At 40.4% G+C, this 16663-nt stretch overlaps 1 protein-coding gene across 1 annotated transcript in view; it reads left to right on the plus strand.

Moving 5' to 3' along the window:
* The window catches only part of HSD17B12 (hydroxysteroid 17-beta dehydrogenase 12), a 73070-nt gene that overhangs the window by 39763 nt on the left and 16644 nt on the right, over nucleotides 1-16663 (plus strand). The window contains exons 4-6 of the mRNA XM_027459191.3: nucleotides 2020-2130; nucleotides 6374-6438; nucleotides 7392-7436. Of these exons, the coding sequence (XP_027314992.3) occupies nucleotides 2020-2130; nucleotides 6374-6438; nucleotides 7392-7436 (221 nt within the window). The remainder of the gene's footprint in view (nucleotides 1-2019; nucleotides 2131-6373; nucleotides 6439-7391; nucleotides 7437-16663) is intronic.

A 16663-nucleotide genomic window follows, 5' to 3' on the forward strand; every position in this document is an offset into this window, starting at 1 on the left:
TATTGCAGGTTCTGGGGCTGAGTGTGGGGACTTGAAAGTGGCAGTGCCAGGCTGCTACGTGAGACGGGGAGGTAGAACTGGGTCAGTGCATGGAGCCTGCTGCTGGGGCAGGAAAATGTGGACTGTCTGTAGAGAGCAGCTGCACAAAAATTGTGTCCTTTGGCCATACCAGTAGGCAATCTTTTGCTTTTTGGATGCTTTATAGGATCTGTTACCTGCAATCAGCCCACAAAGGGTGCTGCATGTTTTTGTAGGGGTATTGCGCAGCTACCTTGGACGCAGTAGCTAATTTTCTGAAGGCTTGGAGAAATGATCGTATACGTGCAGTGGTGTGAGGGTTTTTTCTTTTTTTCTATTTATAGCATTAGGTCTTAGGATTTTTTTCTTAACTCTTCCTCTCAGCATCTCTGTAGTGATTTCGAAAAGCGTGGAGGACAAATCGGTAACAATCCTAATGAAGAGTGTTTAGCTTAGAAGGGCCAGGAACAACTGAGCAAATCTGTGAGGATGGTGTTCGGGTCCTTTAAACAACTTGCATTTCATGAAGCATCTGAACGGCTGTGAGGACAGCTGCAGATACAGTAAAACAGTTTAAAATGGCATGTGTGTGGAAGTGTTCTCCTTCGGTTTCGCCCGCCCAGTCCCCTTGCACATATTTGATGTGCCTACAACGTTGCCTTTAATTCGGTGTCCTGTAAGAATTTGAATGTGTATGTTAAATATTAGAACAGCTGTGCCCAAAAATAGAACAGCCCCCCCCCCCCTCCCCAAATGTTGAACTTGATTTTCTTCTGACGCGATCACAAGACTGCTGCTGCAGTAGGGGCTTAATGCTATTTACGTCGTCATTCCACATAGCAACATCTCTCGGGGGATTTTTAAACAATGCAGCTGTTCACGAGAGATGAAGGGGTTGAGGGGTGGGGAGAGGGAAAGGAGGAGAAATAATTTCATCTGCCAGGAGGGATGTTGGCGGGGGAAGGGAGGCAGCCAGAGCCCAGCGAGTTCGGTGGATTCATGATTCTGCATGAATGGACGGCAGAATCCTGGGAGCTGTGACTTCCCCTGAATGGGAAAGAGCATCACGGGAAGCTGGCTGCTTCTAATCTTTTTGTGAATGATTCTTTTCCTTCAAATTGACACCACTTTTATGAATGGCCGTGGGGGCAAAATGCTGCAAAATCCTCCCTGAGGTGTATACAGCCGCCTTGGGGAGCGCCGGGGTGGGAAGTTAGGTGCAGCAAAACTCAGAAATGCTTCAGTGTTAAGCTGCTGGGTTGTTCTTTTGAAGTCCGAGAGGACATCGTGCTGATGTTAATTACATGTAATTAATCTAGCTTGATGGAGGCAGAATTGCTCTTTACGTGAGGAAATTTTAATACTTGCTTCCCTTTTCTGTTTCAAAATGCAGTCGGTTGTATGTATTTCCCCTGTTGTGTTAAAGGAGGAGATAAAAGCATATAGGAATGGTTTTAGAGTGACTGAACTCACAGCTCTGCTCTCGTTCACCCACAAGTTCCCTGCTCTCGCTGTGTTCAAAACACTAAATATTTGAAACGTTTTAAGGCATCAGAAGTGAGAATGCAAATGGAGGGCAATAAAGAATAGTTTTGCTCGATCTGAAGCCACTCGTTCACCATTTGCAATAAGCTGGAAGAAAGTGTCCTTGTCAAGTTGTACTTGGGCACTGCTGTGTACGTGTATTTTCTGATTTCGGCATTTTTTGGCTTCTGTGCAAACCTGTATAATTTGTTTTCTTGCCATTTTCACGGTCCCTTACAAACAAAACGTGCTGAATCATTTGACAATGCATGTTCTCAACAGAAGCAGCTTAATGGTGCAAACTTCTTACGCAGGTTACGTTAAAATTCAAGGATTCCTGTTGAAGACGTGAAAATGTTAGTGTAATATTAACTGCTTAAAAAAATGTTATGTAAAACCACAAAAACTGATATAGTATTAGTGTTTGAATAGTAATTCAACTACTTCAAAGTTTTTAACTTTTTTTTTTTTTCCTAGCGGAGCAGTATGGTGTGGAAACAAAAGTTATCGTGGCAGACTTCGGAGAGAGAGAAGATATTTATGATAGAATCAGAGCGGGACTGGAAGGCCTGGAGATCGGTGTTTTAGGTTTGTATCTTGTCTTTCTAAATCTTTCACGCTGTGTTTTGTTTTGACACGCTTACTGACTTTTTCACATTTAAAATTCTTTTGAAAACAATTCACAAAAACTAATCATTTGCCTGACTAAAACTACGTCACTGTATGCTCAATATGCTTTTTTAGCTCCCGATGATGCACTACACGAGCTGGTGCTTGCATGTGTGCTCAGGTTCTAGGAACTGAGGCTTATTGAGTGTTTTTGCTGTGTTATTCTGCAATTGTTAAAGGCTCCTTTAGCTTGTGACTGCATGCACAGTTACTTGACCCAATGCCGTCTCAGAATCCGAGCAAGCTCTAGATACTTAGATTCAGTTTAGCAGTAGGGCCCTGTGGGAGAGCTGGTAACTTTTAATTAAAGAGCTGTTGAAATTTAATCATTAGAGTATAGCATCAAGTAACTGTCTCCTGTCTCAAAAGTTTTAAGTGCGTTCAGGTCGTGTTGGGAAGCCGGTGTCCTGCTAGCAGCAGCACAATACGCCCAAGCGTGGCCTGTGACGGTGCAGAAGTGTAGGTGTTATGGGAGTCCTTGAAAAGACAAGGTGGTTCCCCCTGTTATGTCGCAGAATGTAGAACCGAAGCCATTTCAGGAAGGTGTCTGTTGTGAATTAAGAGGAAATTAGCCATAACAGTGGTTTACCTGAATCTTACCTGAGCTGTGGGGCAGAGGCAGTTTTATTGTTGTGTTTTTTTTTCTGGTTCTTCCTGTGGAAGCACACATACCTGTGCATAGCCTAGATTTCTACAGTTTCTCAGTAAGGGGATGGGAACCTGTCATGCTAAACATAAGGCATGACATTTTTACGAAGTCCTGTGGCTCAGATGCCTGCCAGTATGTCATCTGTTTAAGTTATTTTGTTACTACAAAACTCGTTTTACTAAGCCGAAGTGCAGTAATTGGAGCTAGAACTATTCTTTTAAAAGCATATTTCAAAATAAATTTGTCACATGTGGTAATATTGTATATGAGCTCTGTTTCTAATAGATGGATCTTGCTTTATGATGCCTGCAAATAATGCCCAAGAAAATAGTATACATAAAAACTCAATTTAAAAATGCTGTAATTAAATGATGAAGCACAGAATGTTCCCTAATACTTCTGACAGATTTGAGTACATGCAACTCATGACATCCAGTATTTAATTACTATAAAAATTCAAATCCACCTAAAATTGGAGTAAGGGCAGCTGCCACCATCTCCCCAACATGTTGCGTGTAGAATAGTTAGGACAGAGCTGTGGATACCTCATTTTTTCTTTCTGAAGGATATAATTTCCAAAGAAACTTTGAGGATTAAAATTAATGTTTATTCTGATCTGTTGCAACCTGTCTGGTACATGGCAATTGCAACAGAATAGTTTATCATGTACATATCTCAAAATGCAGCAAATCTTTTACTATGTGAGGTATGTATCCAAACTGAAAAGGCTTTTTTATTTGTTAGACTGTGCTAAAGTTACGGTGATGCACAGAATCATGAAAATCTGACTTTTTATAGACTTCGGGCACGAAAGCAGTGAATTTGTTTCAATTTTTTTTGTCAGCTTACTACAGGAAAATGGCATTCTTCAGAGCTTGGTTATTTGCACAAGCACCTTGACTAAAAACATGGTAAAAATAGCAACTAAATGCTCGATAGTCGTGTCTTCTCTAGCTGAGTCCTTTCACCATTTTTTTGCAGCCCTTGCCAATGCAGGTTTACAGATGCCTTTTTTTTCTGGCTGAGCAGGATGTTCACTTGCAATTTTAGTAGGTCTCATGCTTGAGATCATCAGATTACATGATACGTAGGATTTTTTATTTCCCCAGATATAGCTGTATTAACACAAACCACTTATCAGTGTAATTTTTCAGTACAAGCTGTGGCTACTCTAGAAAGACCTTTTTTTTTGTGGCAATTTCATGCTTTAGTGCCTTATATTTTAAATTCTGTAGCATTTGTTGCAATCAAGAACATAGCTTTTGCAAATCTGTGTTTTGCTTGTCTTTGTGAGGAAAAACATGGGTTTAAATGAGAAGAACCACAAGGGATGAGTTCTCAGGTTACAGCATATTTTCTTCTTTTGCGTCTCATCTAGAAGAATATCGATGAGAACCCTTGGCACTATAGCACGGTTGCTGATGATCTATGGTAATTATTTTTTAACCTTGCACTTAGACACAGGAATCTCCACATATACTGCCGAAGATTGAGCTTCTGATTGTATAGTTGCACCGAGTCTAACTAAAGAACTTACAGATTGAAATCCTTGTAAACTTCTTATTTGGAAGCTTCTTCTCACCCACGTACGAAGGCTAAAAGAGTTTGCATAATGTTTTTGCTGTGTGTTCAAAACAGCGTCTGTCAGTGACTTCGAACATGTGCTAGCTACAGCAATATGTTAAACAAGCAGAGGTGGGAAATCTTTCTTTTGCTCTTCTTAAATCCCCGTGATTCTCGAAACAAGTTAGAGCTGGACAGCATCTTATCCTGTTGTTATCCAGTTCTTTTGGGGTAAAATCTGCCTTTACAAACTGAAAACCATTAAAAAAAAATCTGTTCGAAACTACAGCAAAATATCATCCGGTAGAAAATGATGGCTAAAACTGGAAGGGTACATAACTGGGTCGCAGTTTCTAGTAAGGGGTGTGAATTTTGTGCAACCATCCCTGTAACACAAGTCATAGGCGATATGCTGGATTTAGAACGAACAACCAAAGATAGTCCCAAAACTCTGCTGCAGTTCATGGCAAAAATCCTTTCCAGAGAGATGGACTGAAAAATGGTTTAATATAGGATGAAAACCAGGGGAAAAATCTCTCTTACTCTGGAAATAACAAGATTGGACCTTGCTCCTTTTTTTAAAACTTATGTGTCTAAATGTAACAAACATCTGTAAGGAATTTGTCAAACCCTGTTCTCCTCAATTCCTTTCTTTTTAAAGATTATCCAAAAGTTAAAATTTTAAAAAACATTATGACAAATCAGCTAAGGGATTCCATAGATATACTGAGAGGTCTGGGGTAAAAGTGCCGTTGTTTGAGAGAATCTGTGAATGAAGCATGAGAACTTGTGCCAGAATCTCTACTGCGTGTTGCCTGCGTGTCCTGAACGTCTGCTGATGCTTAAATAGCTTTCACGTTGGGTGTAAAAATTACAGCTTTTGGCATAGGTGTAGGGGCTATTCAAAAACACAACCTGAACCGACCACACACACACACACACACACACACACACAAAAAAAGCATCAGTACCTTTTAAATGTGTTTCTTACCCCCCTGTAGACTCTACCCTAGAGGTGAGCAGTGCTGCTGAGCATATATAGCACTTTAGGATCCTCTGGGGTGTAAGACGCTATATAAATGTAAAATGTTACCACAGCAACCAAATGTCACAAGATTCACTTGCGTAAGATGAACAACAGATACTTAGGAAACGGAGATCCCATTTGCTTGTTTTTTGTCTCCATACCAATCTGCTTTATTAAGTTTGAATAAACTGAGGCTGCAGAGCTGCATTGTTTTCTAATGATACCAGAAGTTTTCCACTACTTGGGCTGAGACTGGAGAATGAATGCTGGTTTCAGGGCTCAGAATAAAACCTTGCCAGGCTGAAGTGTTGCGTTGAAGGGAGAAAAAAAAAAAATCAGGTTTAAGTAATTAATACATTCGCTCCGTTAATTTTAATGCTGCCCATGGGGAGGGATTTTGCAGATCTGAGGAGCGTGGGGAAGGGGACAGGAGAGCAGCTTCCTGCGATGGAGATCTCCCTGTAGCAGGTCTGCGAACGCCCAGGGAGAGCAAACCAGGAACCATTTCTAAAGGCAGAGGCTCTGTCAAAAACACAGGCTGCTTAATGTACGGAGACTGTCATTAATGTGATTTCTCCTCACTCGGAGCTGTGCCTCCTCCTTCCCCCAGCCTCTCGGGGAGAGCTGCAGCGCCTGGGCTCTTGCTGCCACCTACTGTCCTCTCTCCTCTCCCTCTCCTCCACTGTGGTGGGCTAGATGGGACACCACAGAAACCATTGCAGTAACATTTGTGCTAAAAACACCTTGTGTACTTGCTCTCGCACCCCACTCATGTACAAGTGGATTTGCAGTTAAGGAAACTTGACTGGAGGGGTGCAGTGGTTCAACTACAACATTTTAAGAGAATTATTTGAAAGTCACACTTAGAGCATCAGAAATCAGATTTGAAGCAATTAGAATAAAACTTCTTGCTTTCGTTTCAGTAAACAACGTGGGAATTTCATATTCGTATCCTGAATATTTCATTGATGTTCCAGACCTGGATAAGGTGAGTGGTTTTTCTCTTGCTTTGCAGTGTTCTCATCGTTAGCACTCAATGCTTAATATTTAAGGCAGAAGAATTTGGTGAAGGTACACGCACACACACACAAAAAAAAGGTTTTCTGATTAGAATTAAGCCAAAAGGGTCCTAAGAGCCTTACACAGGCAACACAGTACAGTTGAGATGAGGGCAGTCCCAGTTTTTTGAGCAGTGTTTTTTTTATGTTAACAAAGAACAGTGGCAGAGTGTATTTCTATTTCAGGTGCTCTGGTTAGTAACTGAACACCACTCTTGTCCGTGGTCTCATCTGTCTGTTGTTCTTGAGCTGCTTTAGCTTGTGGGGTGATTTTTAAGTGATCAAAGGGAATTAAGCAACTTCACAAATGGTCGCTGTATATTCCAGAACACCATTCTGAAACTTAAATGTGACCCCTTTAGATGTTTGGTAACGTAGAGACAACCCTGCTTGCATTGAGTACTTGGTAATTGCAGGTTTTCAACACTTTCACTGGTATATGACTTTGTTTCCAAACCCTCTGTAGCTAACTGTATATGTAGTGGTTTGGGGCTTTCTGCTTAGAAAATTAAGCACTGAAGCAATGTTATGAAGTGGTGAGGAGCACGATATAAACATGAATATATGAACATGTCTGAAATATCATAATTTATTAAAGTTCATAAATATTGCAAATGGTGTTAGGAAATTCAGTGTCAATGAGATACATCTGTGTTGGGTTTTTATTAGCAGGAGTCCCTATTCGGGGATAAAACTTGGTGAAAAGCAATTCAGAGACAGCTCTGAAAGTCTCACTGCTCCTGATACTAAAGCAAGAAGGCACAAAGTAAAGGTGGATATAGAAGAGTAAGGTTTAATTTATCCAAGCACTTGCAACCCAGGGGGTGTGTAAATGTTATTCAACAAGCTTACAACAAAACACAAATCTTTTGCTTTCTTGCAGACAATTGACAAAATGATCAACATTAACATCATGTCTGTTTGTAAGGTAAGCTACCTGTTACCAACACTTTTTCTGGAAGTCTTAACTGAAAACCAGCATACAACTCTAATTCAATTGTCTGAAGCAGTTACTTTCACCTGTTGGGCCACAAGTTCATGTTTCATCTTAGAGTAACCTAGAATTTATGATTCTTATAGCGGAATATTCTGATTGTTGTGAGAAATATAACTTGTTACGAAGGTAATTCTTAGCTATTTAGAAGAGCAAGGTGTGTAAACAAAACAGCAACTTAATGCTTCTTCACGCTTGTTGGTATGATTCTTCCTGTAAATCCTTAATTTTTCTCCCTCTGTATCCATGTTTTGTGGGGTAGGCACCGTGATCACTGCATGTGTCAGATTTTTGTACTCTGGTGTGAGAAGGTACACGGATGTTTACTGTAAAATACAGGAGGAAGAAGGAAACACGAATTTACACAAGTCCGTATTAACGTTTGAATTATAACTTTCCCTTTTTGATATTTAAGCTGATGGTTTTTATTGTGAAGAAATCAATAGCAGTTCAAGCTAAAACACTTAATGTTTATTAAAAGGAGGTCCATTCAAACATCAGTTTTTCATCCTTGTATTTCAAAGCTAAGCAATGGGCAGGGCTAATAGCAGCTGCTTAGCATGACATAGGAAGTCACTTAGTGTGTTGGGAAACAGTGCTGAAGAAACTCCCTTGTAATTATTCACTGCTAAACCTTAACTTTCTCTTCTGCATAACAAAAAGCTTACATCTCCAGCAGCTGAGGGTTAACCTTTTGCCTCGAAGCTGAAATGTTAGGTGCTTCAAAGGTGGCTTAAAGGATTTGGCTTTCTTGCAGCTGTTCTGATTAGGTCAAGTACTGAATTCATCTAGTATGGTGGTCTAATAGGGGAATCTAAACTGTAGGCATCTTGTTTCTGTGTGAGGAAGCACAGGACCTCAGAAAATAATGCCTCTGTAGGATTTTCACACCTTGCTGAAACAACAGCAGTGAAAAATGCATCCCTTGCATGACTGAATCGGGATTGCAGCTTTCTGCTGCTAACTTTTACTTCAGTGTGCGTTTATTTGACATGTTAGAACTAACTACTTCTTGCGAAGTTAGAAATGCTACAACAGTAGGTCTTCAGCAATTTTTCTACTTTATAAACACAGCTAATGTGACAAGCACCGATTTTAGTTGGCCCAGAGGGTTTATAGGCCTTGGGGTCTTGTGGCACTCCGGCAAGACTTTCATCAGAGAAGTCGGTTACTGGTGGGCACCTTTGGAAGTTTCCCTTACAGAAGCCATTTAGCAGACTTTAATGTTAACACAGTTAAACCAGGTGTAATCAGAAAAGTGCTAAGGTGTGACATCTGTGCTGTGCCAGCAGAGGGAGTGCACTATTCAGTGATTAAAGAATTTGGGGTGTCAGCCCTCCTGGAAATGTTTCCGTAGACTAGGAATGTTTCAGCTGAGCTATTTTAATATGTTCTTCTGAAGATGATAGACTGGAATAATTTGAGGCCTGCTTTGTTGGATATGTAACTAAAATTCTAGAGACACAGCCAGATTATATTGGTTTCCAGAACAAATTAGCACTGCTTTGAGTCTCTGTACTTATAATCAGTGATATCCAACTAAAGCTAACAACAACAAAAAGTCATACAATTCATTTTCTGGTAACATTTTCAGTGTGTGAGCATCTTTACATTACAACTTGGTTGTTGCCACATATGTAAAAATGTACTGTCTATTTGCTATGAGGCTAGCGTGTTAATAGTATTTTTCCATTTGTTTGAAAACTTTTTCTTGACCTAAAACAGCTCGTGCTACTGGGTATAATCAGAGTTTGAGCATAAGCTTCCAGGCTTGAAAATGTTCCTCCTGCATGAGCCTGTTGTGTAATTAAACAGTAGGCATGCCAGATGCTTACTGTTTTGGGGAGAGGAGCACATTAGAGATATGTACCATCTGTAAGTCATTTTTTCAGGAGAACCCATAGAAATTAAGAATCGTGGTAGGAGACAATTTTAGGAAAAATCTGTGCGTCCTTTTGCTTAGGTTTTGGGGACAAAACCCTGTGAACACTTACTTCAGTGTTTTATGGTGATAACACCTCTTATCCAGGGGTATAAGTTTGTGTGTTGCTTTTAAAAAAAAAAAAAAAAGTCTCTCTTCTTGCCTGATTAAAAACATGGAATTTAGGAGGGAAGACAGAGGACTGAAGCAAGGAGGTGAAGGTGTGATGAAAAGAAGGTACAGCAGAGTCAAAGCAGGTGGTTTTGCTGGTACACATTCAGGCTCCACTCACAGTGTCTCCACATCCTCATCAGAGGTGTCGCATAAATTGTCCACGTAGGTTCTGGAACACAGCTACCTACTTCATTTCCTTTGGGATGAAGCTTTCTCAGTGCTTAAAATGAAGTAGTATCTTCTTAGTAACCTGTACCACAGGTTATCAGCAACGCCTCTGTAGGACACCACAAGTTTTCTGGCACGTGTCGAATAGCTCAACTTCAGTTCTAGCTAAATCACTTCCTAGGCTTGAAGTGGGAAATTTAAGATATTCAGCATAGTTTGATCCTGCAGAAATGTTAAGGTCTGTTCTGTTGCCACAAGTGTAAGCATTTTTTAAATGTAACACTTGCTTACCCCTTCCCTTCTGACCCTCTATCTCTTTGTTGAGCGTCTCACTGGATTTCCTAGGGGATAATCTTCATGTAGGAGGGGTTACACAGAGAGAAGACCAATCTTATCCTCACAGGATAAATTACCAGCCTAGTTGGTTCTGCTGCTTAACCCTTTTGCCAGTGTTAGTCTCTAATGCGATATAACTTTCCCCAGTGTTTAAGAACATGTTTCCTGCCACAGCTTTTAAACATGCTTCTTTCCCAACTCCTATCCTGTATTGCATAGCCCTGTCATGTCCTTAGAGCACTGATGGGTTAGGTGACCTATGAACCCCACGCTCTTGCAATTTTGGGGCTCAATCAGTCTGGCATCAAGTGTTGTGATTGCCATGACCTGCCTTCAGAATGCCCTTTAAACCACTGAAGACAAGCTTCGTAAAACCCACATCTTGGAAAACAGGGGTGCAGACAACTCGTTGCTTGGTGTTAAACAAAATACCAAGTCAAAAGTCTGGGGGTTCTTCACTAACAAGCAAGTGCTGAAGAGCCAAGATTATATTTGCCCTCTATAGTTCCTTTCTATCAACAGTGTCTGTTTCTGTTTGCTTCACCTTTGTATGCTGCAATGGATTTTGATTTCACTTGGAAAAACAATTTGACTTGATTTGGCTCTTGGATTAAAGTACTGGGAGCCAGGGATGCCAGGCTTGCTGTCCAGTGAAAAAAGTGGGCAGGTAATAAGCACAGAGAAGAGTTTCTCATGATTTAGGGAGCTTTTTCTCCTTCAGGAGTCACAAGAGCTACGAAGTCTGTGAGAAACAGCAAGTGCCTTGTTTCTGTTTGCAGCATCACAATATGCTAATTGCACTGGGAGTGAGGCATAAACTTGTGTTCTCCTGCAAAACGAGTGGGACTAAATAGTTGAGGGAGTGCTGGCTTAGCGCTTGATTAAGCAAGGAGATGAATTGGTTTGAAAGCTATTATGTTGTAGGGGGAATGTGGTTTTCAGGCTTGCAGGCCAGGCTTCAGTTGGAAATTGGCATTAACAGAGGAAGGGAAAGAGTAAATTACAGCTGCATACATGCCTTGGAGTCTGTGCTAATCTTTGCCTTGATCACCTTACTTGTGCTTTTTACCGAGTGTCAACTACAAAAGGATAATAGGCCTACAAGATCAAGGATTTTTATCATTATTGGATTTGAGAAGCTTATAATTTGCTTAAGACTTCAAAATACATAAATAGTCTGCGTTGAACTGAGGTCTGGTGTCAGTTGCACTCTTAATGGAAGAGGAGGGAAAGGGGAATTGCACCAAGTAGCAAATGCTGGGCAGGACAAGGGAATGACTCTAGACAATGCCTGAAAAGTCTGAAGTGGAGTTGAGGGGAAAAACAAACAGCAACCTATACAAAACTGAAAGGAGTGGAAGAAGCTAGAAGCTAGTCTGTTTGAAAAAGAGCGGAAAAACTTCTTATTATGCACAGGTCTACAAAAGAAGAAAAGCCTGGGGAGCAGTAACTCGGAAAGCCAGCAATCATATTTCTCTGGCATGGGTGGTCTGATGGGCTAGCTCAGTCTGCTACCCCACCTATCCTGGTACCTTTCCAGAGGTCAGACAACTGTTGCTTGTCCCCTGCTAGAACCATACGTGAATTATTGCATTCGTTGCATATTGGAAAGGATAACAGCAAGAACATAATTCTGAGAGATGTGGCGACACTGACGTGTGAGAAGAGATCTGCATGTGTGCACTTATACCATTCTAGGCAAGAGAACTTCTACATTTTTATTCAAAGTCGTAATCAAACAGGGAAGATGATGATTTAGCCAAGTCGATAATGCAGGTTGGCGACAGAAGTACAGTTGCTAGTACTTTGAAGAGGAGTAAGTGTTCTGTGAAGATAGTCATGAATATCCCTGAAACGATCCAGAGGGAGAAATTAGGTGCTGCAGTTGTCCCAGCTTGATGTGTATCATGCTCTTAGGTTCAAAGTCAGCAAGGTGGGAGAGGGAAATGGAGCTGCAACAAAGGCTTTCCAGCAATGGTAAGGGGAAGCAGTTAGCGTTTTTTTTTTTAAAGTACAAGCAATGGGTGAGCTTTTTTTTTTTTCTAGGAAAACCCTACACTTCTGTGCTTGTTTTTTTTTGTTTTGTTTTTTTTTTTTTTTTTTTGTAGGTTTGGGGTTGTGAGAAATACACATTGCGTTGAAACTTATTTGAGTTGTCTTTTTTCCCACACAAGTGGGAAAACTGCTTAGTTGAGGAGTTTTCCTTGCAAACTGGGCTCTGAAAGTTTGAGCTTCTAAATAGAGAAAACTTTCCTAGAAGTGCTGCTCAATGGAAGGTCACTGACAACTAACAGGGCTTGCAGAGTGTTGAAGTTCATAATTCCACTTGTATATCATGTGTTTCCCTTTCTGCTTACTGACCTTGCCACGTGGATTATTGCATTATTTTCTGTTGAGCTGACATCAGTTTTACCCTGAGCTGAGCAAGAATAGTTTTTATTTGTAGAAACTGGCAGGTATGAGCTGCATTAAGAAATTGTTGTTTTGAAAGAGATGCATTATGAAAACTTAATAGTAGATGCTGAGAATAGCTTCATGATCAATTTAACTAATAGTGCATGAATATAATTCCCTAGTTCTTTCAGAGTAAGTCTGCACAGGAGAGCTCCATAGGCACAGTGTCAGTCAACTAAATGTTAAATAGCTCAGTGCTTTGGTGAACCTCTGTGAATTCTCTGCCTGGGCAGTGTGAGTTATCTTATGGTAGCAGTTATGGTTTTGTACACGAGTGGGTGCATCACGGGGAATTGCTTACCTTTATTAAGGTTATGTTGCTTTGAGTGGTTATAACTTCACCCCAGATCCGTGAATGAAATCTGAAGGAGACTTCCTAGCTGCGTAATAAAATAAAAATCTTGCCCAAGTTCTCGAGCTTCATCCTTTGTTGTACTTGCACAGGCTTCATTACTGTTCGCTACACCTTTTGGAAGTGGAAAGAGTGGCTTGCAGTCATAACATCTTACTGTAGAATGACTTGTCTCTGAATATAGAACAGTGGTATTAAGTGTCTGCCTTTGTATGACAGTTGTGGCACATAAGATGTGAAAGATGACTTTGAGTATTTTACATCAGTTTTTCCTACTGCTTATAGCAGTCTGAGTGAATTTCACCTTCAAGGTGTTCTGAACTTCACAAGTTGTCCTTCCCTAAGCTCTGCTCCTGTGCTATTGCTCAGATCAGAGTGAGAAAAGGCTGCAATTTGGTGATAAATAAGAATGGGAGAATTTATTTCTTCTGAAGAAACACTGGAAATGCATTGTTATAAATTCTAACTATTTGTTGGTCTTCTAATAAGAACTTTAAGTGTAGCACCTGTTTCGGAACATAAATCTAACCATATGGCTGTGTGTCTTTGCAGCTGAAAATAGAAACTTCTATTTCTCTAGACTAAAGTAGTCTTCCTTTTTTTTTTTTTTCTTTCTTTTTTTTCTTCCCAGAATTAGGGGTAGAAAAAAAGGTAGAAGATAGGTCTGGAGAGGAAGAGTGGACAATGTGACCAGTACTTGCCAGGCATGTAATAAATTAATTTGCAGATGCGTGAACATCAAGAAATGACAGCCGCCTTTAAAAGAATGATGAACTGGCTTTAATAAATCTCTCCCACTTGTTATGAGCATCCTGGGATTTACGAGCTAGGAGTTTGTGTGAAAGTTGACTTAAAAATAATATAGCCCTTGTCCTTTTATCTACCAAAACAAACGAAGGAGACTCCAAACTCTGTGGTAGTGTTGCTCAGAGTTTTACGCATGTATATGTGAAATTATTGGAAAAGAAGCCCTACTACTACTTCATGCTTGTGTGCTAAAGATTTTATCAGACTATATAAAACAAGGTACTGACAACTTCTGACATCAGAAAGGCTGTCTTGAACAAATTTTTCTGACACACGCATGCATTCTCACTCTGCTCTAATTCAAATTTTCAGAAAGAAATGAGATTTCTTTGGCTGAGCTGGCAGTTTTTAAGTAATTTGGTGTTTGGCTACTCTGCCTGAAATTACCTGAGCCTTCTGTCTCCTGGGGGAGTACCTTTGGTTTCACCTGCAGCACAGGTATTTCTGTGGCAAGTAGTACTTCATTCAGAAGAATGGTTGTCTGAGGAAAGCTGAAGTGAGTTCAGTACCCACCAACTGAAGGCATGCTACTTAGGATAGTTCCCAGCCTTTCTTTTAGGTTTTCTGCCACTTTTTTCTGTCACTTTCTTCTTTCTTTATTAGATTGTCTTCAGAGAAAGAAACCCTACTGTAGAGTTCTCCCATGTCCTACCTGTGAATTCCCAGGGACTGGGACTTGCAGCACTTTGGCATTTATTAACTACACCCAGCTGCAGAACTGGCTGTCTCTAAATCACACCTAGGTTCTTTGATTCTTTATCTGGAACACATTTATTTAGTTCTTGATCTGTTTCTTGTTGAACTGCCTGTTTCATAATGGCATGTCTGAGGTTATGGCTGATGACGACAAAGATGTTGGCCAGTTCAGCGATTTTTGAATAAAGATCATGCAAGCAATTGGACACAGGTATTAGTGGAAAAACTACATTTTTGCTATAGCTTGTTTTCTTTGAATTGATGCTGGGAGCATTTTATACATGTGTATAAAGTAGAGATTTGCCAGATAATTTGAACGTGCCTGCAGAAGGCTTTGTTGGCGTTTTTACACTAGTGCTCTTGCATTACTGGAAGTCTTACCATCGACTTGGCTGGGTGAGGTGACACTGGCTCAAAGAGCTGCGTTCTGTTTCTTATTTTTTTTTAAAAACAAAACAAACAACAAAAAGTCAGTATTTTTACTGCACAAAGATATTGAATATTCATGTTTCTCTTTACATGTTACAAGAGGTAAAAACATAGATAGGAAAACCAGCTTTGCCTTATTTCACAGTTTTTTAAAGTTCTTTAAAAATGCTCATTTTAATGGAAGCAAGTGGAGGTGATGCTAAGAATGAAATCCTGTTTTGTCATCATTGTTTTTCTGTGGGGGTGTTTGTAGGGGACATTTGACTGCCTATCCAGCTGGACTTTGGAAACAGGCTACATAACAGCAAGCTGTTGGGGAGAGCGCTCTTGATTTCCACTGGCGTTGCGTACCTACTGTTACATCTCAATTGTCAGTAGCCTCATAGGTTCTTAACCTGTGTAAGTCAAATACTAATTACTGTAGTGTGTTTTTCTGTGAATGGAATCCCATTTGGGTAGCAATAGTAACCAGCAGCTTTGTAATATGCTAAGCTTAGAGCTGTGTGTCGGCTTGCAGTTGGGATTCAGACCGTGAATGCATTTGTAAGGATTTATGATGAAGTTTCAGGCATGTGCTCCCCTCTGCATTACAATGGGAGAAGCGATACTAGTTTTTCAAACCATTTATGGGTTGCCTAAGGGGAGGCAATTGCAGTTCATGTCCGCATGTCAATCTATGAAGATGATATGCAGCATTATACTGCCCTGACAGGCAAGTAGCAGTATGCTGCTTTTTGCCAAGGGATCTGTGGTAGAGATCATAAAGCTTGTACCAGATAAAAGATCTGCTGTTCTTGAGCTAGTATTAGACTCAGCTGAAATCATTCTTTATCCTTACAGAATTAAAATAGGCACTTGCACATCTCTTTTGAAGCATTACTATGTGAAAAAGCTCAAGTATAGTTAGTGTCAGAGTTTGTTTCGAAGTTGCATCAGACCTGTTCAGCTTTGACGTTTACCACCTCTGGAAAAGCTTGGCTTGACTTGTGGGGCAGAGCTGAGAGGTGCGTGTGTCACCAGCCCACTCCACAGAAGTAAGGTCTGTTCGATTCCTGCACGTACAGTGACCTGTCGAAGCTGTCAATGCAGCACGTCTGATGGCAGAATCTATTCCAAATGAGAAACGCCAACAAAATGCAAAACACAGCCCTTCTCTACCTCTTCCTGTGTATCGACTGTGATCAACCGAAGTCTAGTTGCCTTTCGTGATTTCTCCTTTATTCCCAAAATGGTAGGTTTTACAATTGGAAAAGCAAACAAAAACCCAAACCAGATTCCACCACGTGTAAGGGTTAATGCAGTAGTGATACTAACACAAATAGCTTGCTACAGTACGTCACGTTTGCTGCTTCTAATAAGAGTGCTTACAGGTGCTTTGTGCTCCCCTATATGCTGATTTTTTCCCCTCCGATCCAACTCAAATCTCATGTTTTAAGGTATCAAGTTATTTTGGTATCAGCAAGGATACTGTTGCATTTTGGTGCCTTTAAGTATTTTATAGCACACTTACCCACCACTGTCTCAAGAACTTTGTTGGACAGCATTTTCATTCAAAGTTGTGTGTTACTTGTCTGATTTGTCTTTGGTGTCAGCAGGTTTGGTTGGGGGCCGGGTGGTATTTGGCACAAGCTGAATTTTTTCTTTTACTACATTATTTCTTACAGGCAGAAACTTTGGATTCGGTTCATATTTTAGGATGTTAATTAGTGTTGGAAAATTAGTTATTTCATGCTAACCGAAAATTCGTCAAGGTTTGGATCAATGCTTGGTTTGTTTCTCTCATCAGAGCTGCCTGCCCTGCGTTTGGGAAGCTTGTTTTAGGAT

This window comes from Anas platyrhynchos, chromosome 5, assembly GCF_047663525.1.
Source record: "Anas platyrhynchos isolate ZD024472 breed Pekin duck chromosome 5, IASCAAS_PekinDuck_T2T, whole genome shotgun sequence".
In the NCBI taxonomy this organism is placed as follows: Eukaryota; Metazoa; Chordata; class Aves; order Anseriformes; family Anatidae; genus Anas; species Anas platyrhynchos.